The 27995-nt window shown below is 43.3% G+C and overlaps 1 protein-coding gene and 1 long non-coding RNA gene across 7 annotated transcripts; one reads left to right on the top strand and one right to left on the bottom strand.

Moving 5' to 3' along the window:
- Positions 1-14: 14 nt before the first annotated feature.
- Positions 15-20130, top strand: LOC148847565 (5'-3' exoribonuclease 3-like). 6 transcript variants are annotated; one of them, XM_088952592.1, is made up of 23 exons: positions 15-638; positions 1027-1132; positions 1692-1768; positions 1843-2034; positions 2193-2312; positions 2422-2484; positions 2605-2760; positions 2854-3018; positions 3416-3493; positions 3582-3734; positions 3818-3937; positions 4444-4539; positions 4746-4841; positions 15866-15936; positions 16029-16157; positions 16235-16311; positions 16387-16427; positions 16522-16596; positions 16706-16860; positions 17058-17159; positions 17322-17397; positions 18642-18712; positions 18805-20130. In XM_088952592.1, the coding sequence occupies exons 1-23, from the start codon at positions 456-458 to the stop codon at positions 19802-19804; spliced, it is 3402 nt and encodes a 1133-aa protein (XP_088808718.1). In that variant the 5' UTR covers positions 15-455; the 3' UTR covers positions 19805-20130. The 6 variants fall into 6 exon arrangements, with proteins under 6 accessions (XP_088808718.1, XP_088808721.1, XP_088808719.1 ...); XM_088952593.1 differs by having other exon boundaries at positions 150-638; positions 1027-1533; XM_088952594.1 differs by having other exon boundaries at positions 189-638; positions 1027-1537.
- Positions 20131-20601: 471 nt separating this feature from the next.
- On the bottom strand, positions 20602-26750 carry LOC148847564 (uncharacterized). Its single transcript, XR_016100497.1, has 5 exons — positions 26683-26750; positions 25088-25129; positions 21513-21554; positions 21205-21281; positions 20602-20731 (listed from the first exon to the last, which is right to left on the bottom strand). It is a non-coding gene; the product is annotated as an uncharacterized LOC148847564 (long non-coding RNA).
- Positions 26751-27995: the final 1245 nt, after the last annotated feature.

Genomic DNA, 27995 nt, shown 5'->3' with positions numbered 1-27995 from the left:
AGTAACGTCTTATCAAGTTCTACCCGGTAAAACCATCCATGTGTTCTTTGTTCTCTCTACTGCTGTTGAGAACCTGAGGCTCGAGACCACGGGTCCCACCACTGACACTGATGACCCATTTGATCCAACGCGATCAATCCAAGCCGATTCTCTCGTCTACTACTCCTCGCCGCTGTTCGTTCTGGATTGAAGTTTTGTATCAAAGAACCGTGCACTTGATTGAAGAAAAAAAGGAAACAAAATCATTTCGATTTTGAACCTCGAGAAGCGGGAGGCGGCGAAAGAGATCGACGAAGTCGAGAAGCATCTGCTATGCACGTATAAACCTCGTCAGTGGCTCAGTGTTCGTTCTGAACAGCTAGTAGCAAGGAGCAACCGAACAACTTGATCAGAATTCACAAGGGAGAGATAGAGAGAGAGAAGGGAGAGCTGGTACCTGCTGGTAGAGGGAACTAATGGGGGTTCCATCGTTCTACAGATGGCTGGTTCATAAGTATCCCAGCACTGTGGTGAACGCAGTAGAGGAAAGAGGACACGAAATTGATTCCAGCAAACCGAACCCAAATGGAATCGAGTTCGATAATCTTTATCTGGACATGAATGGAATCATACATCCCTGCTTCCATCCCGAAGATGAAGTTCGTTAATCATCTTGCCTCTTTTGATTTAGTTCCTTCCTTTGCTTGCTTAAATATGATTTTCTTGTTCATCTTATCTTAGGCGTTTAGAGAACAACCGATTTTTCAAAATTTTATAAGAGAGATTGCTTTTTAGTTTCTTCATCACACAGGCAATCGTAAGAAGTAACCCAGAAATTCCTCTTCTTAGTTACTGTTTCTCCGCTGATGTCAGTGGAAATTAGATGTTGGGCACGGTTCACTTTGCGTTTTGTGTAGATGTTACGAATACTTGCGTGAATATTTCAACACATTAGTGTAGTGTAGTTTAACTCAAACTGGCAATCTGTAATTCTTTGTGCTTTACCCTTACTTGGATTTTGATTTGGTGTAAATTTAATTAATGCAGTTATTTCCACCCACAACCTTCCAAGAAGTATTCGAGAGGATATTTGAATACATTGATCGGCTTTTTGGTATCGTAAGACCCAGAAAGCTACTTTACATGGCAGTTGGTGGGTGGACCCCCTTCTTCTTCTTCTTCTTCTTCTTCTTCTTCTTCTTCTCTGCATGAATTCTCTCTCTCCTTTCCTCTTGTCCTTTTTCTTTGCCTGTATTTCTCTCGCTCTCGTATGGAATAATTGAACATGAGCAGTCCCAGTGTCCGTGTGGACTGCAGTAAGACAGTTGACCTGTTTAAACTCGGCGATTCTACCCGTAACTCGGACGGGGTCGGTTCGGCTCGGGGACAGGAGGAGAAAACTCAGGGCTCATTTGACGTACCCAGAGTTTGAGAGCTCGAAAATCGATTCAAATTAGTGAGAGTTTTCCTTGGTCTACCGTAAGATTGGTGATTTAGGTGTGCCGAGTTGTTGGCCTCAGATGAAATCCAAGGCTCCACTTCTAACGTAACAATGCACGTAGTATATATATATACTCTTTAGTTCTTGATTCAAGTTTCTGGTTCTATATATATATATCTTTAGTTCTTGATTCAAGTTTCTGGTTCATGGTTCCTGACGTTATTATTCTTCGTTGTGTTGAAATGATTCTGGTACGTGATGTTTCAAATAGATGGCGTCGCTCCAAGAGCTAAAATGAATCAGCAGAGAAGTCGCCGCTTCCGAGCTGCTAAAGATGCTGAAATGGCGGTCAGTTTTGTTCACCTCAGTCTGTTATGTAGATTCGTGGCATTACTTGATGTGCTCGGTTTTGTTTCTTTTAGGAGGCTGAGGAGGAAAGACTCCGTCAAGAATTTGAACTGCAAGGGAAGCTTGTTCTTCCAAAGCAAGAGTCTGAGGTTTCAGACTCTAACATCATAACCCCAGGAACCGAATTCATGTTTAAATTGTCAGAGGCTCTGCAATCTTATATCCGTTCAAGGCTGAAGAATGATCCTGGTTGGAATCAGATAAAGGTTTGGATTCTTAACCAAAGTAATTGGTCTTTTTCCCAATAGGCTTCTTCTGCTCTAAACAGGAAATTCAGTTTAAGGTGATTCTACATTTGTTTATGCGTCTATATGTAATTCTCAATATCTAGCATCTAATTTTCCCATATTTTCTTGTTTTGAAGGTTATTCTATCTGATGCAAATGTTCCTGGAGAGGGTGAACATAAGATAATGTCATTTATCCGCTTACAGCGCAATCTTCCAGGATATAATCCAAACACCCGCCATTGCTTGCATGGTTTGGTATGACAAAACTTCTTTCTGCTTCATGATTTTCAATTTGTCAAAATGAAAATTACATTTTTTTTGGGTTTAATAACTGCATTTATAGTTTTGCTTTGTTCACCTTTAGGATGCTGATCTGATAGTGCTAGCATTGGCAACACATGAAGTGCATTTCTCTATATTGAGAGAGGTACATGATGAAGATTATCTTTATAGATTTGGGACTTACACATGGTAAATTTTGATCTTATCTCCTACAATCTCGAGATTCTATTGATTCAGTATGCTATCTATTACCTTCTGTTTTTAGGATCTTGTGACTCAAGAAAAGCAACCAATCTGCTGCATGAAATACTTGGAATCCAGCATTGGTATGTCTGAATCTGGATTAGTGAAGCAAAGTGGATGCTTTCGAAATATTAATGCAATGGAAGGGTGTCGGTTGACTCAAAAAAAGCCTTATCAGGTGCTTTATTACTTTAACCTTCAAATAATCTCAAGGCAATGCCTTTATATCTGCACCTTTTAATGGTTTATACTTTATTTTTCATTATTGTAGTTTTTAAATATATGGTCACTAAGAGAGTATTTGGAGCTTGACATGCAAATATCTGATCCTCCTTTCGAAGTTGATCTTGAGCGCCTTATTGATGATTTCATCTTCATATGCTTTTTTACGGGAAATGATTTTTTACCTCACTTGCCTACCCTAGAAATCCATGAGGTATTTATCATGTCTTTGTTTTATTTATTTTTTCTGTTTCTTGGCTTTATATCTAATTCAAATCATTAGGCTGTGTTTGGTAGCAATGCAAATAAATTTGTACTGATGCAAAATTATGGCAGTGCAAATGATTTGTGTGTAAATCCTGACCTATTTCTGTTTTAAATTTTAGCTTATTTTATTTGATTATTGCAGTGCAAATGAAGATAATTAAGACATGAAACAGAATAAAGTAAAACACAAAACAAAATTAAATGAGAATTTGCATTTTTTTTCATTTGCACTTCCATGCATTTGCACTAGTGCAAATAAAATTGCACTGCAACCAAACGTAGCCTTATGGGAAAACAATTTAAATTGTATGGGATTGAATGGTTTCACCTTTGTTCTTCAATAGGGTTCAATTAACTTGATGATGAGCGTATACAAGGAAGAGTTCAAGAACCTGGGGGGCTATCTTGTTGATATGAGCAGAGTAATTCCTTATCTGTTACATTTACATTTACATTTCAGACCAAAGTAGAGGCACTCATGCAATTTTCTGCTGTTTTAATGCTAAACAGGTAGAGGACAGGAAATGTGGATATGTAAAGTCAAAAAGGGTGGAGAAATTTATCCTTAAAGTTGGGACTTATGAAGAAAAAATATTTAAGAAAAGATCTGAACTACGTGAGCGCAAGATTAAGAAACTCATGCGTGAGAATGCACAAAATGAGGTGAGAACCAAAATATAGTAGGTGCATATACACGTGTTCTTTGATCTTTGAACAAGTGTTTTTAGATGAGTTGGATTCTGCAGCTGGAAGACTCAGTTCAGTTTGCCTCTAGCAAAAATTTAAGGCTCGATGCAAGGAATGACTCTTTGGGAGTTACAAATGAAGCAACCTCATCTCTTGAGGCATTGGGGAATCGTGACGAGGTACTTTTCATCTGGGAAAACAAATTTCAGCAAAGATTTAGCTGTAATGTTTGTACCTTTTGGGGCAAAGATTTCCTTTTTGTTACTTTCTACATTTTAGATGTGGCTTATCATAGATGATGATACACTTCTTTGATGTGCAACAATGGTTGAAATTACTTTCTGACACATCTGATTATTGATTTGTGATAAGTTTTGGAATCAACGGATACATCTGATCAAGTGTACTATTAGGATTCTGCTTTTCCTTTGTCATGTTCTACTGCTCCTTCATGTGATGGTCCATGAATTGAAATATGGAATCGGTCTAATAGTTTTCAACATGCATGACAGTATTTGGAGCACAAATATTAGACAAAATTTATCCCTCACTAACAGAAGAAGTAACATGTTTAAATATTTTTGGTAGAGAAGTATAATATTGTAAGCTATAGTCCAGAATGTTTATTGAAGGACAAGCTACTTTTTGGTTGGTGGCAGTTGAAACTAATTAGTTTTTCTTGCAGGTTGTGCAAAACACCAAGGAGTTAAAACAAAAGTTGAAAGATTATACTCGTGAGAAATCAGACCTATTTAAACAGGGTGGCTTTGAAAAGGACAGGGTTTGTGCTATTTATTGACAATTTTTGGTTTTAAAATGATTTAGGTTTAGATTGACTTTTCCTATTGTTCAGTAAAGATTACAGTGTTGCTGAATTAATTAACTAGATGATATTTTATCGTTGCTTGTTTTTTTCTTGCTTTCTTTAATTAAGTAGATGATTTTTTACAATTGTGTCTTTCTTGTTTTCCTTGTGCCTATTTATAGGTGAAATTGGGCACAGAAGGTTGGAAGCAGCGATATTATAAAGAGAAATTTTCCATGGAGGGTGAAGCTGATTTAGAAAGCAAGAGGAAAGAGATAGTATGTATTGTTGCTTCACATTCATTGACCTCTGGATACTTCGATTTTATTTCTTGTGCCAATCTATTTTCTTTTGTTTCATCATTTATCTAACACTTTCTGTTGATTTAATTTCTCATGTACCAATAATCTGTACTTGATAATTCCATGGAACATCTCTTTGTTAGACATTTCTATGCATTAGATTTTAAAGCTTTGCTCTGTATTTGTTTGCTGTGCAAAACTGAACCAAATGCAAATTTTGCACCCGTTCAGTGTTGCATCTGTTTGTTTATGACTTAAGGTTTGGACCCCCACCTGATGTAAAATTTGCATTCTGAAAAATTGATACAAAATTTTCACCTCTTTCTTCCTACCTTATCCCTATGGGGACAACATCGTTTTGTTTTCCACCTTACTCCTAAATAAATAACATCACTCTTGTCTCCATTATTTTTCAAATAAAGTGGGGACTACATTTTACTTTCTATTTTACACCAATGTAAGTGAACTGGCCTCAAAAGTAAATTGGAATTTACACACAACCCATTTGCATTCCCATGCATTTACACCATTGCAAGTGAAAATTGCACTAAAATCAAGCCATCAAGTTCGTATATTCTTCATTGTTGTTTTTACAGATTGAGAAAAACAAATGCAAATTGGATGGAGCGCAATCCGGTTGGTCCTAACTGTCAATGATCTTGCTTCTGACTGGAGCTAAAGGTGCCTGAAGCGGGGAAGAAAGCGAGTAGTCTCCGGGGAGGAACCCGGTGAGAGTGCTCCGAAGCTCAAGTTAGTATTTTCTCAAAGGCAAGATAAAAAATCAGATGGCGCAAAGTTATCACATACCTCCATTCTTGGGGGGAAGAGGGCCTTTTATAACCACTTTGCGTACTCACTCCCAAGCTCATGTCAGGTCGGGTATCATTACCTCTTCACTTCTGCCTGTTCGGGTGTCATCACCTCTGCTGGGGGAGACAACCGCCACTGCTCTCTTTGTCGGAGCCGTCTCATGTAACTGGAGGTGACGGTGACAGGTGGCCGTTGAAGTGCGGTTGTCAAGCGTCAGATCCTAAGTCAGTCAGGCGCGCCGCCTTGGGATACGGACTCCTTTGGTGTCAGGTACGGTTGTTCAGTTCGGCGGCCTGGAGACGAAGTGCCGGAGTGGTGTGCGAGGTGAAGTCTTGAGCTCGGATAAAAGTGTGGCCCGAACTGCCCTGGGGTGGGCCAGTTCGGGTTGTTGTCCTTTGCGCTTCTTGTAAGGCTCGGGGTCAAAGGGAGAGTTCGGGCTCCTTTTGGGGAGCTCGGACCGCTGGTTCCTCCTCTCGGAGCTCGTGCCTTGAGCGCACTGCCATGCCGAGCTGTCGCTCCTGCTAGGTCACCCTCGGTTGCTTCCACGTGTTGGGTGGCCAAGAGGTCGGGCCAAATCTTCCTCCATCAATTGCCCCCCACTCCTCGCGCTAAGGGTCTTGTCGTAGTGCGGGGAGTTCGCGAGGTAACGGGTGGATTTGACCCGTACTTCAAACCGGTTGAGTGATGGCGTGAAGTGTGCGTACGTCAGGAGATTTTCGGATTCCTCGAGTGCCAAAAAGTCGGAAAACGCGCCAATCTATCTTTAAATGCTGGGAGACGTGACGACGCGCGTTATTTCAAATTCAAAAAATGCGCCATGTTGCCTTCAATGCTGGGAGACGTGCGCCGACGTCGCTTCGTTTTCCAAAGATGTGTGGCCAGTCACGTCTCGGTCTTAGGAAGCGTGCGGTCAGCTTTATTGTCAGCCATTGGATCTGCCTTGATCAGTGCCGTCGATTTTTGGTCATTGTCGGTATAAATAGTGGGGGACCCCCTGTCGCTTTCCATCGCCATTTTCCTGCGTTTGCTTCTTGAGCTCGCGTCCAAGTTTTAGTTGGTGTCAACCTTCCGTAGTCCGTTAGCTTTTTCCGGGTGAGTCAGTACTTTGTTCTTGGTTTTCCTTTCCTCCCGATGTCTACCTTGGACAGCTTAGACAACTTCTTGAGGGGGTCAGATGCAGGTTCTACGAACCGAGCTGCATCCCCCAACAACCTTAGTGAGCTCGAGGTAGAGCTCGAGGGGGAGCTCGAGGAAGAGTTTGAACCCGTAGGCCGAGTCGCCTCGGGTAGTTTGGCATCCTCCTCCCGTTGAGGTCGGACATTAGACAAGTTCGGGCCCTCAACCTTGACGCCTGGGGGGCTTTACTCCCTTGTCACCCAGTTCAATCTACCCGAGGTGTATACTTACTTTATACCCTCGGGCGACTTCCCTTGGGAACACGGTCCTGACGAGATTGTGATATTCTAGGAGCAGCTCGTCGCCGGGCTACGCCTACCTTTCCACCCTCTTATCGTCGAGGTTATGAACCACTTCGGCGTTATCGTCAGTCAGCTCCACCCGAATTTTATTCGCAATTTGGTTGGGACTATCTCCCTCTTTTGCGAACACATTCTGCCTTTATACCTAGAGATTTTTTCTTCTATTCTCATGCTTAAGAAGCAAGCGGGTCCCCTTCCCGAGCGTAGGCGGGTGTCCCCTTCCCGGGCGTACTACTTGTCTCCTCGCCCGGGGTTCAAGCTTTTACATGATCTTCCCAACAAGGTCCTGGCATGGAAACGAGACTACTTCGGGGTACGAAGTGCAATGGGGTGGCCTTTCCAAATCGGGTGGGGGTTGACTGTCCCTGACCCCGGTGTTACTCTAGATAGGGAGACGGCGAAGGGCCTCTGGGACTGGGCCCGACTCGGGCTAAAATGCCACCATTATCTGACGGAGGCCAAGCTCATCCAGGCCGACTTGAGTTCGGGCAGGTCCCTTTGCTCAGAGGCTTGCCTTTGTTTTGCTTTCCATTCTTTCGTTTTCATGATGCCGAGCTCTTTTTGCAAGTGCGATGGACGCAGAAAAGACTCGCGGTGGGAACCTGTTTCATGCCATGAAGAGGAGGAAGCGAGTTGCCAAACGGACTCGTGCCGAACTGCCCCGAGATGCGGAGCCCGAGGTACCGAGCTCTCCGCCAATGGATCCGCCCAGGGAGCCCGGGATGGCCACTCCAGTACAAGCGGCAGGGGCCCCTTACGTCGAGGTTGCTTATATGGGGGCCCCTTACGCTGAGGCTGCTTATACTCGGGCTGGGCCTTTAGGCTCGGGAGGCCAAGGCGAGTTCAGGAGTGTGCTGTTGCCGAACCACGCTCTTCACAAAAGTAGGGAGGCCGTTTACCCTAAGGAGGTCGCGGCGTGGGCCGAGCTTCCTTTAAACCACGTAGTCGGGCGTGCTGCCTCTTATGCCATGGAGGTAAGTCAGCGACTTCTTGTCGGGCTCCTTGTTATTACTTTTCTTGTTATTACTCTTTTAACATTGTCGTTATTTTTCTTTTTGGCAGGTGAACTCCTCCATCCATGCTTTAGCTGCCCAAGCGGAAAGGAGCTCGAGGCGGGCACGAGCTGTCGAAGAGGATTCCCAGGCCGCTGAAGCGGCTTCTCGTGCTGCACAGGCCATACTGGCGAGGTCTCAGAGAGACACCGAGGCCATGGGAGTGGTGGTGAAGCACATGGCGGACCTGAGGCTGGACTTGCATCATCAGGTTGAATACCTTTAGGAGGATATTAGGGAGAAGACTGAGATCTTTTCTTAGGGCATTGAGGATGCCATAAAGAAGGCTATCGATGACTATATCGCCTCGCCACGCTTTGACGACTTGATGGTGGGCCCGTACAGGATGGGTTTTAAACTGAGCCGGTGGATGATCAGGAACACATACCCCGAGCTTGACATCAGCGCCATAACCACTTCGCGCATTACTCAAGAGATGGCCAACGCGGCTGACGGTGAACCGGATTCTGAGGACGAGGCAGGACCCTCAGGTATCGTTGAAGTGCCTTCCGTGGGTGAGGAAGATGTACCTATGGGCTTGTGAGCTCGCTTCTGTTTTTTTTTTTTTTTTTGAAATTAGGCAGAGTATGCTGTAATGAAATGTCCTCCTTGGTTAAGTGTTGTTCTGTCACCGTCTTTTTTCCGAAATGACTATATTGCCGAACTGACTATATTGATGAACTGACTATATGCCTCTGATGATGAGATGCCGAGGTCCTTATCGGCTCGTTGTAAGCACTTTGTCTGTCAGCTTGGTGTTAGCATTTTGCCTTTGTGTGCCCATGAAGAGGTGACTAAGTCTTATGGTGCCGAGGTCCTTGTTAGCTCGACATTCTAGCCCTTAGGCTTTGGTAGCGACTCCTAGTCCACTTCGCTTGGTGATTTATAGGTAGTATCGTCTTAAATTGACGACGTTCCATGCCCGGGGTACTTGTTTGCCCTCTAGGGTTTCGGGCTCGTATGCTCCCCCGAGTGTTCTCTTTACTCGGTAGGGTCCTTCCTAGTTTGGTCCGAGTTTGCCAACGCCGGGCTCGGGTGCCATGATCTTATGGTGGACCAGGTCGCCGACGTGGAAGTTCTGCTTTTCTACTTTGGCATTGTAGTACCGAGCTACTGTTTGTGGTAAGCTGCGGTCCGGATGTACGCAAGGTCTCTTACCTCGTCGAGTAAATCGAGGTTGGTATGTAGCTCATCTCCGTTTGTCTGATCGTCGTATGCTACTAGTCGCAGTGTGGGTACTTTGATCTCCGCCGGTATTACTGCCTCAGTGCCGTAGGTGAGGTTAAAGGGGGTTTCTCCCGTGGCGGTTTTTTCCGTAGTTCGGTGAGCCCATAGAACACTTGGTAGTTCTTCTGCTCATAACCCTTTAGCTCGGTCTAGTCGCGCTTTCAGCCCGCGGAGGATGGCTCTGTTCATAACTTCTGCTTGACCGTTTGCCTGTGGGTGCGCGACCGATGTGAAGTTCTGCCGAATCCCCATATCTTGGCACCATTCCTGAAATTTGATGTCCTCGAACTGCTTGCCATTGTCGGAGATCAGTACCCGAGGTAACCCGAAGCGACATACTATGTTCTTCTAACATAAGTTCTGTACGTTTCGAGCTGTTACTGTTGCGAGAGGTTCAACTTCTACCCACTTTGTGAAGTAATCTATCGCCACCACTAAGAACTTCCTCCCACCTGTTGTTGGCGGGAATGGCCCTAGGAGGTCGATGCCCCATTGCGTAAAGGGCCATGGACTAGTGAGATACTTGAGATCGGCGACAGGCTGATGGTGGATATTGGCATGCTTCTGACACTTGTCGCATTTTCTAACGTGCTCGATGGCCTCTGCCTTAATCGTTGGACAGTAGTACCCTTGTCGAAGTGCCTTCTGGGCGAGGGCCCTGCCCCCCAAGTGTCCGCGGAGTACGAGCTCGGCTTCGGCAGGTCGCAAGCAACGCAGGTAGGGGAGCGTGTAGGATTGTCGGTACAGCCGTTTGTCTATTATGACATATTTGGCTGCCTGGAATTGCACCCTTCTGGCTGCATTGCGATCTATAGGGAGGGTCCCATCAAGCAAGAAGCTCGTGAGTGGGTCGATCCAGCTTGGCTCTGCTTCAAGGACGGGAGCGACCTCCTCTGCCCCCCCGAGAATGCTAGGCCGAGGCAAGTTCTCTATGTACACGGTTCTCATGCCATTGTGACTGGTGCTGGCTAACCAGGACAGGCGTCGGCCTCAGTGTTCTCTGACCTCGGGATTTGCTTGATGAAGTATGACTGGAAGTTGAGCAGAGCCTCTATTACCTTTGCCAAGTAGGCGACCATAGTTAGCTCGCGTGCTTCGTATTCGCCCGTAACCTGATTGACCACAAGCTGGCTGCAGATAACTGTGTTTCGTTCTTACCTCTTGCGCTAGGGCCAGCCCAACTATCAATGCCTCGTACTCCGCCTCGTTGTTGAATGCCGCAAACTCAAAGCGTAGCGCGTATTCCAGTTTCGTTTCACCCGGGCCGCGCAAGACTATTCCAGCCCCGTTGCCCTATTGGTTCGAGGAGCCATCTACGTGAAGGATCCAGGGCTCCTCATCCTAGTTCGCGTTTGGCCTAACTAGGAGAGATGCCACCCTAGCTGCTACCTCACGGGGTTCAGACTCTATTGGCTTGGGAGCTCCGGGCTCACCCGAACTGGGGGTCTTAGGCCCAATTGGCCTGGGGACTTTGGAGCTGAACGTGCACTCGGCGATGAAATCTGCTAAGGCTTGGGCCTTAATAGCACTTCATGGATTATACTGGAGGTTGTACTCGGTGAGCTCGATGGCCCACTTCGTCAGCCGACCGGAAACCTCGGGCTTGAGTAAGACTTGCCTCAGAGGTTTGTCAGTCAAGACGATGACAGTGTGAGCCTGGAAATATGGGCGGAGTTTCCGAGCTGCAATTATCAGTGCGTATGCCAACTTTTCTATCTGCGAGTATCTCATCTCTGCTCCCTGCAAAATTTTACTAACATAATAGATGGGTCGTTGGACCCGATCTACTTCTTTTATTAGTACCGAACTGACCACCTCGTCGCTTGCCGAGAGGTACAGTTCTAAGACATCGCCCTCCTTGGGCCTGGTTAAGACTAGCACACTAGCGAGGTATTTCTTTAGCTCGTCGAACGCGAGCTGGCAGTCTCGGGTCCACTCGAACCCTTTGCCTTTACTTGCCTTAAAGAAAGGCAGGCAACGGTCTGCCGACTTGGATATAAAACGGCTCAGGGCGGCTATGCGGCCATTTAGCCTCTAAACCTCTTTTACTTTTCAAGGTGGTCTCATATCTAGGATGGCCTTTATTTTGTCCAGGTTGGCCTCAATACCGCGCCAGTTGACGATGTACCCTAGGAACTTACCCGAGGTGACACCGAAGACACTTGTTTGGGTTTAGTTTCATGCTAAATTGACGCAGAATTTGGAAGACAGAGTGCAAGTCTTGTATTAATTCATGCGAAAACTGTCTTGACGACCATGTCGTCTACATAACATTCTATTTTCGTGCCAATTAATGGCTGAAACAGCTTATTCACGAGTCTTTGGAAGGTCGTCCCAGCATTTTTCAGTCCGAAGGGCATGACCTTGTAGCAGTACAGGCCGAACTCGGTTATGAAGGTGGTTTTTTCCTCGTCGGACTGGTCTATTCTGATTTGGTTGTAGCCTGAGTAGGCATCCAAGAAGCTTAGCAACTCATGTCCCGAGGTTGCGCCACTTGCCGTTTGCCTTTTTTACCAAAATTGGGTTGGCTACCCAGCTTGGGTAATGAACTTCCCTTATGAAGTCCGTTGCGAGGAGCTTTTCGACCTCCTCATTGACCGCCCTCCAGCGTTCTGGGGCTAAGTTGCGTTTCTTCTGTCTAATGGGTCTGACTACAGGGTCAATATTAAGTTTGTGAGTTATAAGGCTGGGGTCAATACCGGGCATATCGGTCGTGGACCATGCAAAAATATCTAAATTTTGAAGTAAGAAACTTACCAGTTCGGATCGTAGAGGTTCTTGGACGGAGGCACCGATATGTAGCGTTCGAGTTGGGTCCGTAGCTGAAGTTGGGATCATGACCGTTTCTTCTGTGGGCATAGCTCGTTCTTTGCCTTGCTTCGTAGGTTGCTCCAGTTCGAGCTCGTTGGCTACCTTGGTTTTTCCCTTCAGGGCGGCAACATAGCACTTGCGGGACTCAAGCTGGTCGCCCTGCGCTACTCCCACACCGAAGTCTGTAGGAAACTTCATTGCCAAGTAGTAGGTGGAGACCATTGCCCGTAGGACATGAGTGAACGGCCGCACTATTATGGCATTGTATGGGGAGGGGGTCGCGACCACCAGGAAATCGTGGTTGAGTCTGACCGCACAGGGCCATGCGCCGACTTCCACAGGTATTGCTATTTTCCCGAGGGGCCTGACTTCCTCTTCGCTGAAGCCCACCAGAGGAGTGTTTGCGGGTTTCAACTCGCTTCTCTGCAACTGAAGTTGTTTCAACGCCAACTTGAAGAGAATGTCCGCCGAGCTGCCTGAATCAACAAGCACACGCCTGACATCGAAGCCGTTGATCCTTAGTTTTATGACAAGCGTATCATCGTGGGGGTAGTGGGCCCCTTGCGCATTGTCTTCTGTGAAGAAAATCGGTTCCTCCGTCTTCGGCCTCTTCGAAGGGTGCTGCTCTTCTCGGGCAGCTTCGCGAACTGACGCCCGGGCCGTTGCCGAAGTACAACCCGCTACTACCACCGAACCAACCACTATCACGTGGATGGTTCCCCGAACTGGCCTCTCTTCCGGAGGTTGTCTTTGCGATTGTTCGGCCGGCCTGCTGCTGGACTCGGAAGCATCCTTACCGTGCTCCCCTTGCCGACTTGTCTTATTATTATTATTATTATTATTATGCTGTGCAAAATTTCTAAAGTACCCACGACGGATGAGTCCCTCTATCTCGTCGCGGAGATTATTACAATGTTCGGTACTATGACCGTGGTATCTATGGAAACTGCAGTACAAGTTTTTGTTCCTCTCGTTTGGGTTCCCTTTTAGGCGATGCGACCACTTTACGAACGGGCGTCTTTGATCGTCATCAAGATCTCAGCCCGCTTCCTGTTCAAGGTCATGTAGTCTGTCCGACCTGCCATGGGAGCTTGGAACGACTGGCTTGGTTTCGGCGCTCGAGCTGGATCCTTCCGACTGTCTCCTTGATTGGGGAGTTCTTCTCTCTTTCTTTTTTCAAACCCATCCCCAATCTTTTGGTTGATCTCCTCCTCCGTTCGCATGAACTTTTCTGCGAGCTTAAGGAACTCAGCAATTGTCGCAGGCTGGTTGGCCACTATGTGCTACTTGAACTCCTTGTGTGTCACCCCCATCTTGGTCGCCGCGAGCTGAACTGCGGGGTCTAGGCGTGGAATTTGTAGGCATGTGTCGTTAAATCGCTTGGCGTAGCTGTGGATGGGCTCCCCTTCCTTCTGGACCATGCCGAGGAGGTTCTCCTCGGTTCGGGGGCACCGCTTGCTGGTGACGAAGTGCGTGGTGAAGACCTGCACGAACTGGGCCCAACTCCTTATTGACCCGGGGGCCAGGTTCCTGTACCAGGTGCGAGCCACTCCTCTGAAGGTGGTAGTGAAGGCTACGCACATACAGGACTCACTAGCCCTAGTCAGGTGCATCTGGGATTGGAAGGCATCGACATGGTTGCTGGGGTCAAAGGACCCATCATACTTGTCGAGTGGGGGGAGTTTGAAGTCTTTGGGCATAGGAACTGCAAGGAGTTCTGATGACAGGGGGGAAGGGACTGAGAGGATAGGGGCAGCCTTTACCTCGTCCAAGCTCGCTTCTTCACCTAGGAGCTCGGGCAGGACGTGGGTTGCAGTTCGGCGGCTTCGTCGGCGGCGCCTCTGCTGCTTGGAAGGCCCGACGTTGGCGCTACTTGCTTCGGTGTTCCCGAGCTCGATGGGCCTGGACTGTGGGAGGTAGTCTGCGGCTAAGGCGCTAAACCGGTTTTCGGTGTGCAGGGGTCCGTCCTGAGAGCGCCGAGGTGATGCTGACTTGATGGATCGGGTTCCCCGTCCGCCGGCGCGTGGCGAGGCGGGGGCAGCCGCTCTCTCTCTCCTGCCGGGGGATGAAGCCTGGCTTCTAGAGGGGCTTCGAGCCTGGGAGGCTCGAGCTTGGGAAGACTCCTGGTGGGGGCGCCCGCCTTGAGGGGAGGGCTTGGCTCGCCTAACGGCGGGGTGCCGAGGTGGGAGCTGACTTTGAGGCAGTTGAGGGAATTGCTGCTGGTAGTGGTATTGGGATACATGGTGCAGCATCTGCTGTTGGTAGATTTGATGTTGTTGAAGCTGCTGCATTTGGGCTTAGATGGCCCGCATGCCATGTACCAGGTCATCAATCTGGTTCTGGCTGGTTGCCAGGGGAACAATGGTTGGTTCAGCAAAGGTGGTTCCAACAGAGGGAGGAAGGGGGACGTTTATGGCGGGAAGATTCACGGGCGCCACTGTTCGTGGCGCATTCAGGCTGGGGATCCCATCCACCGGAAGGGGGATGGTGAACTGTCTGATGCACACCACGGGGACTTGAAGTTGTTCTCTGGTGGCGTTCATTTCTGTGCTACATCTGGCATTGCTGGAAGAAGCCATGGGTGTTGGGGTTTCTTGGAGAAAAGGTGCTATGAAAGTTTTAGAGGGATCTTTTAGAAGCGTTCCCACAGACGACACCAATTGATGGAGCGCAATCCGGTCGGTCCTAACTGTCAACGATCTTGCCTCTGACTGGAGAAAAGGTACCTGCAATGGAGAAGAAAGCGAGTAGTCTCCGGGGAGGAACTCGATGAGAGTGCTCCGAAGCTCAAGTTAGTATTTTCTCAAAGGCAAGATAAAAAACCAGATGGCGCAAAGTTATCGCGTACCTCCATTCTTGGGGGGAAGAGGGCCTTTTATAACCACCTTGCGTACTCACTCCCAAGCTCCTGTCAGGTCGGGTATCATTACCTCTGCACTTCTGTCAGTTCGGGTGTCATCACCTCTGCTGGGGGAGACAACCGCCACTGCTCTCTTTGTCGGAGCCATCTCTGTAACTGGAGGTGACGGTGACAGGTGGCCGTTGAAGTGCGGTTGTCAAGCGTCAGATCCTAAGTCGGTCAGGCGCGCCGCCTCAGGATACAAACTCCTTTGGTGTCAGGTACGGTTGTTCAGTTCGGCGGCCTGGAGACGAAGTGCCGGAGTGGTGTGCGAGGTGAAGTCTTGAGCTCGGATAGAAGTGTGGCCCGAACTGCCCTGGGGTGGGCCAGTTCTGGTTGTTGCCCTTTGCGCTCCTTGTAAGGCTCGGGGTCAAAGGGAGAGTTCGGGCTCCTTTTGGGGAGCTCGGACCGCTGGTTCCTCCTCTTAGAGCTCGCGCCTTGAGCGCATTGCCATGCCGAGCTGTCGCTCCTGCTAGGTCACCCTCGGTTGCTTCCACGTGTTGGGTGGCCAAGAGGTCGGGCCAAATCTTCCTCCATCACAAATACTTGATAAATTCCTTGAATTTGTTTATTTTCGATTTTGACGAGTGCTAATTTATTCATTAGCCACTGTGGTTTCTCTAATTGATTCATATCTGTTACAATGCTTTCTCCAACAAATTTGTCTAGGCATTTGTATGTAGTTGCTAATTGTGTTTTGCTTGACACTCTTTGGATGTACAGGTAGAGAAGTACACTGAGGGCCTATTCTGGGTGTTGCGATATTATTTTTCAGGAGTCTCATCTTGGACATGGTAAAGTTTCTTTTATGCAGAACTGAACTGGGGATTCATTTTGAGAAGTTCCTGCTTACTAAGACAAGTTTGAAATTCGACTGTTTCATCAGGTTTTATCCTTTCCACTATGGTCCATTTGCTTCAGACCTGAAGGGTTTTGCTCATGTCCACCCAAAATTTAAAATGGATTGTCCTTTTAAACCTTTTGATCAACTGATGGGTGTTCTTCCACCTAGAAGGTTAGACTTTGTTGTTTATTTGTTGTTCAGTAGTGAATTTTTGTTCGAACAGAAGTGACTGAAATTCCCTCCATTAGTTCTTCTGCCCTTCCTAGAGCTTATCGGGAGCTGATGATCTCTGAGGAATCCAACATCAGGGATTTCTACCCCCAGGGTAACTCATTTTATAATATAGTCAATGTCATTCTGTAATTTTGTGAATTTAACTTATTCTTGTGATTTTGATCAGATTTTGAAGTCGATACGGATGGAAAACGGTACATGTGGCAGGTGTTTTTCTGTGTGTGGAAATAATTTTTTTTTTTAATGTAAATTTTTTTATTTTAGTATTCTTAATTGTCCATTTGTCCTTGTTTTGCTGAAGGGAATTACAAAACTCGATTTTATTAATGAACACCGCCTTGTAAAGGAAACGAAAAAACTAGAAGCGGAACTGGAGGTATGTGGTATTTGATAAAGATGCTCAGGCCGGGAAAATCTTCACTTTGGTCAAATTTCTATTGTGGAAAATTACACTCCACTAATTACAGTTTGGAATACATTTGTAGGCAGAGGAAGCCAAGAGGAACAAGGAATCTATTGCTAAGTTGTTTCTCAGGTGTATTGCTGACTTGGGATTGCAAGCCTTGTCACTTTATTTTGAGCAGCAGACGTCATTGAAGAAACTGATAAAATTGAGGAAACCCATTGATATCGTTTCCAGGTATGCAGATCATAGCATTTCTACAGTTTGACATTTTTTTTTTAATTTTCTCGTATAAATTAACCTAATTTCTAAACTGTTATTTGTTTTCATTCAAAATGCATTTCTTAGTTGATAAAGGGTAAAAAGAATGCAATGACAAGTTACTTTGAAATATATGTATATATATATATATATATATTAATTTTTTGTTGCAGTGGTGGGTTAAATGGCTTTATCTGCCCTTGTGAAGAGGCTTCTTTGACAATTAGTTCTTGTTCTATGGAGGAGCTACAAGAAAATTTAGGGGAAGATGTCTTGTAAGTTTTGCACATAATTATACCATGTTGTGATTATTTTTCTTCATTAATCTTTGGTTAATTAGCCAGAGTCTGGTAGGTCTGTGTAGATGTTAATCTAGGTATAATAACCTTCTGGAGTACTAACATCTTACTCATTGTTTTCTCTCACAACTGATTCAGATGTGTTCTATATGAATGCCCGGAAAACCATCCACATATTCCTCGTCTTCTTGAGGGAGTGACAATTCTGGATAAGGTACACCCTTGCCTAATTAAAACTGTTTTTATTTTAATGTTTTCAAAATTGGTGACAAAGGGATCTAATTTATTTATTTATTTTTTGAACACAAGAAAATCAACTGAATTCACCAGCATTTCATGACAATAGATGAAGTCTTTCCATCGGGAAAGAGTTAAAAAGAATGCTTTGGTTTGAAAGGTGGTTAAAACAGTTTCCTTGTTAACTTTCGAATGTCTAATTTGGTAACTAAAACCAAATATTGCTGGTTTTGGTTTCTTCTGTTAAGATCCAGCTGCTCAAAATGCAGTGCAAGTAACATATGGCAAGTCATTGAATTGTAATTGACAATTGTCTCGTTAAGTTTGAGTTACAAAATAGATACTATCTACCTTGCCCATCCTAACAGGATTGATATACAGGAGAATAGCTGTAGAGACCTATCATGGACACTCTTTTGATATTCTTTAATTTTATTTGGTAAATTCCACAAGAATGTATTTCACTATGTGATGACTGGAACTGGAGTCTTGTTCTGCTAGCAACAAACACTAAGCACATCTTCAGTTTGTTCCACCTCCACAACACTTCAGAATTTTCAAATATTAATAAGAATAAATGTATATCCTGACATCCTGTTCAAGTGTTTTGTTAAGATGGCACAAACCTGTGATGTTATTAGCACTCCTGGAACTGTGTGCTGTCACTGGCCCAGTCTACGATTTACTCCAGGATCGAATCGTCATCTTACACAATTGTGCCTGATTTTACTGTTGTTTATGTCCATTGGGTACTGTTAAATAGTATAATGAAGACATTGTGTTCAACTGTTCATCATATATTTGGTTTCTGGTTGGTGATGGTAGAGGTGACTTGTATTCTGATGGATCCTTTATTAAAAAAATGTTTCAAGGGGGCTTTAGAGGTGTGCTTCGGTGTTTGTTTTATATATCTTGGTTGGAGTCAAAGTAGGAATTTGGAACTAGTTCATTGGTAAACTAGCTTGTGTGCTAAGGTTGTATTGGATTTCGATGAATTGAGAATGTGAAATTTTCTAGGGGTTCATCATTGGACATTGGCACAAATTGCTGAACCACGTTAAATTTCTTGTGTTTCTTTCGATGTGTGTTTTAGTGATTCCTTGGTTTTAGGCATGAATTGCAATAATCTAGAACAATGTTTTATAAAAGTAAATGTGAAATTTTCTTATAGAGCTTTTAGCCTTCTATCTCTTACCTGCTTAAGTTCAATGGTGTTTGCAGACAATAACTGAAGATGATATTGTGAAGGAACCTCTTTGGCATGAATACGAGGGTGCAAGACCGCCTTATAGGTGATCCTTTCACTTTAACTACTCACTCTTTGTTTTGCACCTTTTTATCTAACGATTTGTCACCATAACAAACAAAAATGTATTATATCCAGACTGCAGGCTTCAAGGAGATATGGGAAAGAAGTAAACAATACTAGTTGTACTCCAGATTCTTCATCACCAAAAGAAATATTCAAGGCAGCAGGTTCGGGCAGGGGTTTTGGAAGGGAAAGGGGAAGGGAGCGGATTGACTCATTGGATTCTGGCCAAAGATTTGAGCCTCATAGAGGAACTCGATCTAGTGGAAACAGAATTCACTCATTTGGGTCTGCTTCAGTAACAAGAGAATCTGGAGAGACATTCTTGGTTTCTGGTAGGGGGAGTGGCCATAACAGAGCATCAAACTATGACAAGAATTTTGGATGTGGGGGATTAATTAATGTTGGCAACCCTTCAGCTGATCCTTATCTGGCCAACAGAAGTTGGAAGGCTATGGGTACTGGACCTCCAGCCAGAGGCATAGGGAGAGGCAATGGTCCTTCAGGAACCTGGCAACCCAGCCATAGGGACTCGGGTATTGGGTATCATACTGCAGTTGGTGGCAATTCTTCTTCATCTAGTCCATCTTGGCCTTCAGGAACCTGGCAACCTAGACATAGGGACCCGGGTTTTGGGTATCATGGACCTGTTGGTGGCAATTCTTCTTCATCTAGTCCATCTTGGCCTTCTGGAACCTGGCAACCCAGCCACTGGGACTCGGCAGTTGGTGGCCAACCTTCATCTAGTCCATCTTTTGCCAACAAAAGTTGGAAAGCTGTTGGCTCTGAATCCTCAGGCGGAGGCACACGGAGAGACAGAGGAAGTGGGCCTTTGGATATCTGTAAGCCCAACCAGCGGGACTCTGGTTTTGTGTCTCATGAAGCAATTGGCGGCAAGCTGGGCTCTGGACCTTCAGCCGGAGGCGTTGGCAGAGGCAATGGGCCTTCAGAAGTTGGGAAACCTAACCAACGGGACTCTGGTTTCTCGTTGCCGAGAAATAGCTCCCAAACCTCTGGGAGGAAATCTGTTCCACAATTGTCAAGAGGAGCTTCAACTGGTCGGGGGCAACAGTAGTTTTGAGAACCGGCGTTGGTAGTTAAAAACCGTTAAATCTTTACTAGTTACTACCATGGGAAGTGTCTATATTTGGTCTTTTTGCACATTGGGCCATCTACATTTAGTATAAATATCAAATGCCCCGCCTCGTTTTTGTTATTTTGCTTTTTGCTACCTACCATACCAGTTTCTTGTGTTAATACGTAATACAGCCCCACTCCAATGAAGGGGAAAAATGTATACACAATCTCGTTTTTGGCTTCAAATGACTAAAGAGTACACTCTCGGTGAGGTGACTGTTCAGAAGATGCATTGCATATTAATAATTAAAGAGCATTTCTTTATTCGCCTGCCATTCTAAAACTGGTCATCGAAGTATTATTTGTTTTTTCTATTTTTGTGGGTAAAAGAATTAAAGATACCTTTAATTTTCATAAATTGATTTAATAGCCTAAGGGTGTTGGTTCGCAGTCGGAATTGGAATCAGGCATTCCCATATGTTTGATTCAGACAGAAATGAAAATGAGAATTGCAATAAGCAGGAATGGGATTTCATTCGTAAGGGATGGGGTTCCAATTATACCTAACCAAATAGTTGAAATCGGAATAGTCTATTCTCATTTTGATTCCAGACCCCTATTCCCCGAACCAAATGGGCCCAAGTTTTTCAAATAGATGTAAAGATGTTTTATGGGCTGATCCCATTGGACTTGAAGATACCTTCCATCAACATGTGAACTCATTTAAAATTCTACTTGTCCCTTACAGGTAGAAGTTAGCATCAGACACATGGAACAGAAAGAGGTTCTTTCTCCCACCATGGTATTCAGAACAATTTTGGCCTTCGTTAAATCAGTGGCTGTACATTCGATGAAGACATTCTTTGTTTTCAGACTAATTGCAGAATGAGCACCATTGATGATTGGAGGTAAGGACAAAACCGTCCTGCAGAAAGAAAATTTGGTTGTTTCACACTCCAAGGAGAAAAAAGGTTAAAATGTGACAAGAACTATATAATCGGGTAGTTACATAAACAATTTGCCAGAAAGCAAGAGCAGGGAAAGGAATTACAAAATTTCAATATTTCCTACAGTTCTAACAAAGCAAACAAAAGTGTGCACTCAGTATTTTCAGAGGAACAGGTATTTCCTGACAAGAGCGAGGAAAGGAATTACAAAATTTCAATATTTCCTACAGTTCTAACAAAGCAAACAAAAGTGTACACTCAATATTTTCAGAGGAACAGGTATTTCCTGACCCCCCCCCCCCCAATGTCCATAATGCAATGCAACAGAAAGTTAATAAAAAAAAGTATGGAAATAATTGCATCAGCAAGTCAATGAGCAACAAAACTCAATTCATTAAGGTAGGACATTGTTTAGGTAAAAAAAAAAAGAAAGAAAAAAAAAGCATCATACCTGTTGCAATCATATATAACAGGAAATACTGGTGAGCTCTCAATTATGTGCAAGAATTTCTTCAATTTCAGATCTGACTGCAAAAAAATGTTTGGAATTATAGATGTGTCAAGAAATATGTTATTATTAAATCAAGAAGTCCCAAAAGAATATGCTGTTTTCTTGTATGAGGAGAATTTCACAATATAGTCATGCAACTGAAATTATCACAATGCACTTGTAAAGCACTAAAAGTAAGACAGTGTAATTCTCATCCTTGGAACTTGATGTATGACTCATGCATATGAAACCAGAAAATTAGGACTCACTTTGTAAAATTCCATTAGTTGATCAGATCTGAAGCTTTTCACCTACAAAAAAGATGATCAAGTTAAGATTTTCTTTTTCCAGTGGAAAGATGATAAATTGAATAACATTGTGGCATAGTTATAACCAAGGATCAAAATTTCGCAATGTATCACCCCATATTGACCAATAAATATCGTATCGTCAGGGTACCAAAATGCTGTTTTTAGGGTACTTTTAAAAAGTGTTGCTTTAAACGTTAAGAAACATTAAATGCAGCTTCTCTTTAAACGTTAGCAATACACCCCTTCCTCTGTATCTAAGTGTATTGATACTTTGATCCTTGGTTATAACCATAGTCAAATTGGAATAATTGGCAAGGGTGACTCTACCAAGGCAGAATTATTGGTTGTTTTGCAAGGTATAAGAATAACTAAATCCCTAGGTTTTAATGAGCTACTGGTGGAAGGGGACTTTATGTAATTGTGAATTGTTTAAAAAGAACAGGATGGGATCTCGGAAGTATAGATACATACTCTAAGTACAAGTAATAGCTGGGTTTCAAGGTCTGCGAATAGCATGGCAGATGGGTTAGTTCAACAAGAAGTAAACAAGAGCCAATTGTTCTATGGAATGATCCTACAGGAGGAGAATTTATAGAAGAAAACCAGGGAAGGCTAAGGAGGATAGGCTCTAAGTGCAAATTCTGTCCTCCCTTCTTTTCTACCACATATCAGGTATATAATCCATGTTTTAGAAACCTTGTTAAATTTTGGGAACATGTTTGGATGGGCAATTCTCCTTTGAAGGAACAGTTTCCACTCTAATATACTCTTTCTGCAAGGATGAGCCTATTTCCTTTTTCTTGTTTCCATCTAATTCAAGGTCTAGATTTGATAGGGACCTGGAATTTAGAAGGGATTTTTGTGAACTTGAATTAAACAGTGTCTTGTCTTTGCTTCAAATTCTGGAAGGGGTTTTTCTTGATCCTTCAAAAGGGGTCAGTCAGATTTGGACTCCTTCTAGCTCCTTATCTTGTGCCTCCTTTTTTCTGACCTTAATTCAATATCGTGACAGTCAAGGTAGGCCTTTTCCTATCAAAGAGGTTTGGAGTAAACCAATTCCTACTAGAGTTAGAGGTTTTTGCTAGGAAGCCTTTTTTGGAAAGAATTAACACCTGTGATTTAATTCAGAGAAAAGGAGGAAACTGGTGCTTATCCCCTCACCAGTGTTATCTTTGCAAAGTTAATGGCGAGTCTTTCTACCACTTATTAATCTCTTGCCCGTTTGCTTCTTTTATATGGGATTGGTTTTTCTCTTTGTCTGGGTGTAGGTGGACCCCCCCCCAACCAAATTTACAAAGTTTGTTTGCTTCTACTTTGAGACTCTTCTCAAAGAAGGATAGAAGCAGAGAATCCTTAATTGAAGTTAAGGCCATCAGAGTGGTACATTGGGTCAAATCCTTGCCCATTTTTTAGGACATCTCTACTAATGATCTACATAGGAAGTGGAAGCAAGTGGCATACTCAGCTCCTCGTGCTGTTGTTATAGGGGGGTCTTGGTCCCCACTGGCTGAAGGTTTCATAAAGCTGAATTTTGATAGTAGTAGTGAAGGAAATCCTAGTCCTTCAGGCATTTGAGGAGTTTTCAGGACTGATGGAGGAAGAATCCTTGCCTTTTTTCAGGTCCAATTGGTGTTGGTGACTCATTGAGGGCAGAAATCTTGGCTGTAATGGAAGGTGTTATAAGGGCCAAGGAGTTGAATGTCCAGAAGATGATTATTGAAGCATAAGCTGGCTGCAAAGGGATGTAGTAGGATGGTGGAATTATGTTAATGAGAAAAGCAAATTTAAGCGGGTGACACCTGGAATGGAAGTTAGATTACAATGGATTAAAAGAGACGCCAACTCCTTTCCTGAGATCATTTATTTTGGGCTGTGTTGTAATCTGTTTTTCTTTGGGAGAGATAAGAGAGTTTTCATTGGATTAAAAGAGATGACAATTCGTATGGGGTGATAGATATAATGATCAGAAGGTCCTTGAGAACAATCCTAATGCAGCTAAATAGTTCAGAAATCGGAGTTATCATTGGTAAATTCAAAATTCAAAAGTCTTTGCTAGCTTGAAAGGGGGTCTATTTGGAGTTCAGTTTTTTCCTGCTGGTGATGTGAAGTAATTGAGGATCGCTTAGCATGGGGGCTCATTGAAGTTTGGTGCTTTTGGTTTTTGATTGTCTTTGGTTTGTCAGTGTGTTCTGCTAATGGCTTTTGCTGTTGGGTTATTGTTGGGTTGCTTCTTTGAGATTGGGATTGCTTTTTTCTTCTTTTAGGTGACTTCTAGTCACCTTTCTCGCATCTTTCTTCTTCCTTTTAATAAATTTTATTTTATTACCAAAAAATATTGTATGGGGTGCTAGGCACGATAGTGTTGTATGAAATGCAAGATGTATCAATGGTGTATACCATTCTTTTATACACAGTTATGGAATGGGGAAACAAACACGTCAAGATGTAATGTGGTAGGATAGGCAAGATAAAAAGAATATTCTAGAAATAGTGAGTATAGGAGAAGTTAGTGATGCATAGAAACCTCAGCAGTCAGCACATCATAAGTAGTAAAAACTAAAAGTGATGAAATAAATAAAGAGCCCAACTAAGCAAGCGGAGATGCTTGTTGAGTAGACTAACCCAATCTTCCTTCAAGAAATCTAAACCAGAACTCAAAAATCGAGGTTATTCAAGGATCGTGCTGAAGAAGACTAACCCAAGGGCTTCTTACGACAGGAGTCTAGAAGACATAAGCAGTGTTGCACTGACTCTTATAAATGGATTACGTATCCACATCAGATGCACATCAGAATCCAACTCCACAGACTCTTGAGTCTTGAGAACACTTCTATGTAACATTTCCCTTTTTAACTCCTAGCTTATTTGACATAACCAACCGTTAATGTACAAGATGAATCATGAATGTCATTTTGCATATCATATGTTACTTAGTAACAAGAGAACATTTTTTGCAGGTATATAATGTTAGAATTCAAAAAATATTAACTACTTTAATAGCATATACTTTTCCATTGGAGTATCCAGGAGTCAATGTTTTCTCATCTTGCTAAATCAAACTCATGGACACGCATCAGATTCCAATTCCTGCGCCTGTGTCTGTGCAACACTGCATATAAGCCGCTACTTGCCTTTTGGAATTCCGAACAATGAGTGTTGGAGGACAGTTTTGGTGGTAGTCTATGTGACCAGGAGACATTAAAATCTATTGCAAGCCCATGCCAGATACAACCAATTTCAGAATAAATCTCATATACATATTGTATATACAGTATCCTTGAAAAATCTGGGCAACATAAGGGTGATAGCAGTGATTTAAACATGTAGCAGTATGACCAATGCAAGGGGTAACATTGAATGTCAGAAGATGTGGATAATAAAAAACACCTACACAGATGAAGATCAAATTTCTTAAACACGGAAAGTCATAACCGGGAAAGAAATGTTGGAAGGACAAGAGAAGGTAACAATAGCAAAATATTTCTGTCAACAGATAATAGTTATGTACTAGAAATCTGAAAGTAAAAAGTTACCTGTTTCAATGGCACAAAGTTTATTTCATGGGGGGGCAAAGCCTGTAAATAGATAAAATGTGATGGAACAATGTAAGCAGAAATCCAGAAGGTGAGGTAGTCAATACGTGTTTGTGGAAACACCCAACCAACTTAGAATAGAAATGTGATATACAAGATTAAGTGCCACAAAAGAAATCCAACGAAAATACAAGGGTTAGGTAGCAAGGGCTAGCCTATTAAAAGGGGTGCTAGGCACAATTCTGCTTCAAATTTCTGTAACGTTGTTTCAAGTTTTCAGTTCAAGAATTTCAGGAGTTGTGTAAGTATCAAGTTTGAAGTCAAATTGAATGTACATAAATTTGCAAAATAGTTAAACAAAATACAGAAGAGATACAAAGAATAACTTAAGAATTTGCAAAATGTTCTTTGGTAACTAACTTGCAAAAAAGCACATCAATTTGCTTTTGAATATTCAGTGCACTAATAGTTGGCAAATCCACCCCCAGCCCTTTCCCTATCGCAACTCCACCCTGCTTATAATGCTTGAGCGCCATTCAATATTTTCAAAGCCCACAAAAATTCTCTTTTTTCCACAACTATGAATTCAGGATATGTAAGGAAAAGCATTTAATTGTCATAGAGGGGGATTCAAAGGTTGTAATTGAGTGGCTGCAACAAAACAAGCAAGGGCCCTGGCAGTATTGGAACGACTTAACAGAGATGAGAAATATTGCAACAAAATTGGAAGCAGATTTTTCTTGGACCAACAGATCAGAAAATGGGTTGGTCAATGCTTTGGCTAGACAAGGGGTGAATAGGGCACAGTTGTATTGGAATTCCTTACAATAAGGGAACAAATATAGGGTAAGGGGAGGAACATTAGCCAGCCTCCTGGAAAGACTGAACATGTAAATCCCCCCTCCCCCCCACTATGGTCCAGAAATCCCCACTTGTAATACACTCTTCCATGTAAATCCCCCCCCAATTCACTTTAGGTTTTGGCCCCCCTCATAAAAATTCCCTGGCTCCGCCCCTGAATGTGGAATGCAGGAAGGAAAGTCACCAGCACATTTAGGGATGTAATTGGGTCAGATTAGGATCAGACCCAGTTATATCCAAATCTGATCCGACTCTGATCCAAAACCCTATGTGTTAGACTCAAATCAGATCAGATTTAATCCAAACCCATTTGACTATTTGACACAAATAGTCAAACAGAAAAGTAAATCCACCTCAAGTGGTCTGGAATTAATTGCTGCTGAAGCATAAGGAGTCAATATCCAGAACAAGGTAAAAGCCACTACCCTAGGCAAAAGTGCAAATTCTTCAATGCTAAAATGCTATTTAATGTCTTACAATGAACTTATGTATCAAAGAAAAAAAATAGACAAGCTCAAATCATCTGGAATTGATTGTTATTGAAGCATAAAGAGTCAATACCTAGAACAAGGTAAAAACAACTATCCTAAGCAAAAAGAGCAAATTCTTTGCTACAATGCTATTGAGTGTAGTATGACTCATATCATCAATGAATGTACCAAAAAACACAATGAAAATAAGCTTTACCACAAAACCACATAAAGATGGAGAGGTGCTATTAGTGGATAGCTTACCTCATATGTAAAGGGACCTTGTATTGTATCCAAATCATGAGTTCCAATAGCAACCAGGGTTCTCCGCCTAAAACAAAATTTAGAAATAGCATTTCCATTTGAGCAATCATATGACAACAACAACATCGAAAATATTCAAACTCTATAAATACAAGTCACACAGGTGACAAAAATAAAGCAATTATGAACAATTAATGGTACTGATAAGTAACCCCAGCAAAGCATCCAATATGTACAAAAAGATGGATTTGGTCCAATCCGATCTAGAAAATATTTTGTACCAATTCAATTTAATGTTTGGATTGTCCAATCTATTCAAATTCGTTTTAATTTAGATGGTTTTCAACCCAAACCCAGTCGATTGACACCTATATTCTTATCTTATACCAATGAACCAGATATTGACTTAATCCAACCCAATCCAATATAAATTTATTACGAATGGACCTGGTCCAATCCAATCTAATAACTATTTTGGACTGGATTGATCCAATCCATTGACACCCTTACTACTACCTTTTCACTGTTTGGGTGACACCTTAGCTGGCCAAAGCTACCACGTGATCTGTCTCTGTGGCCAGTGACTTCGGACCACGTTGGCACACGTCACCACAACTGTGTCATGAAGAGGCCTCATGAGGAAGCAAAGTCTCACACGGAAAAGGAGATGTAGCCTATCGGGGAGAGTAGGACCTCCTGAGAACCTCGGTGGGTGACCTCATCCCGACAACCCCGTGAACCTCATTCAACTACAACACAGGTGTTCGGTCTATATAAAGGCATCTACCCCTCAAGATAAGCTCACTAGGATCTAGCACACATTACTCTCCTCGACTTGGACCAATTTTCTACTTGCTCAGCCCAACTGATCTCTTTCTCTCTCTCTCTCTCTCTCTCTCTCTCTCTCTCTCTCTTTATTATTGATTTGAGCATCGAAGTGCCTGCCTAGGGATAAATTCCTCGGGCCTCTAATTCTCTCTGTTCTTGCAGACTATGGTGCACGACCTCATCCTTCCACCTTGACCTCGCCCAATTGGCAGGACTATGTGCTGCGTGTTTGATTCGATACAACTCTGATCAAACAACATCATTCACCTCATTCAATTATCTTTATTTAAATCTTACATTTATTTGATAAATGAACAAAAAAAGAAGATACACCAAAAAGATAAAACATTACAAAAAAAAAAAAAAGAATCTAGCCAAGCAGGTAGGTCTATCTATGATACTTGAAGCTTCACAACTTGATTTGATGATATTTGGATGGGGTTTTTTATGTAATCAGATTTGGATTTTGCAATCTGCATCCTATT

This window comes from Nelumbo lutea, chromosome 6 (genome assembly GCF_056320005.1).
Source record: "Nelumbo lutea isolate HS-2025 chromosome 6, American lotus-T2T, whole genome shotgun sequence".
Classification (NCBI taxonomy): domain Eukaryota; kingdom Viridiplantae; phylum Streptophyta; class Magnoliopsida; order Proteales; family Nelumbonaceae; genus Nelumbo; species Nelumbo lutea.
Note: the sequence above shows the minus strand (reverse complement) of the source record. Positions and strands in the feature narration are given on the sequence as shown.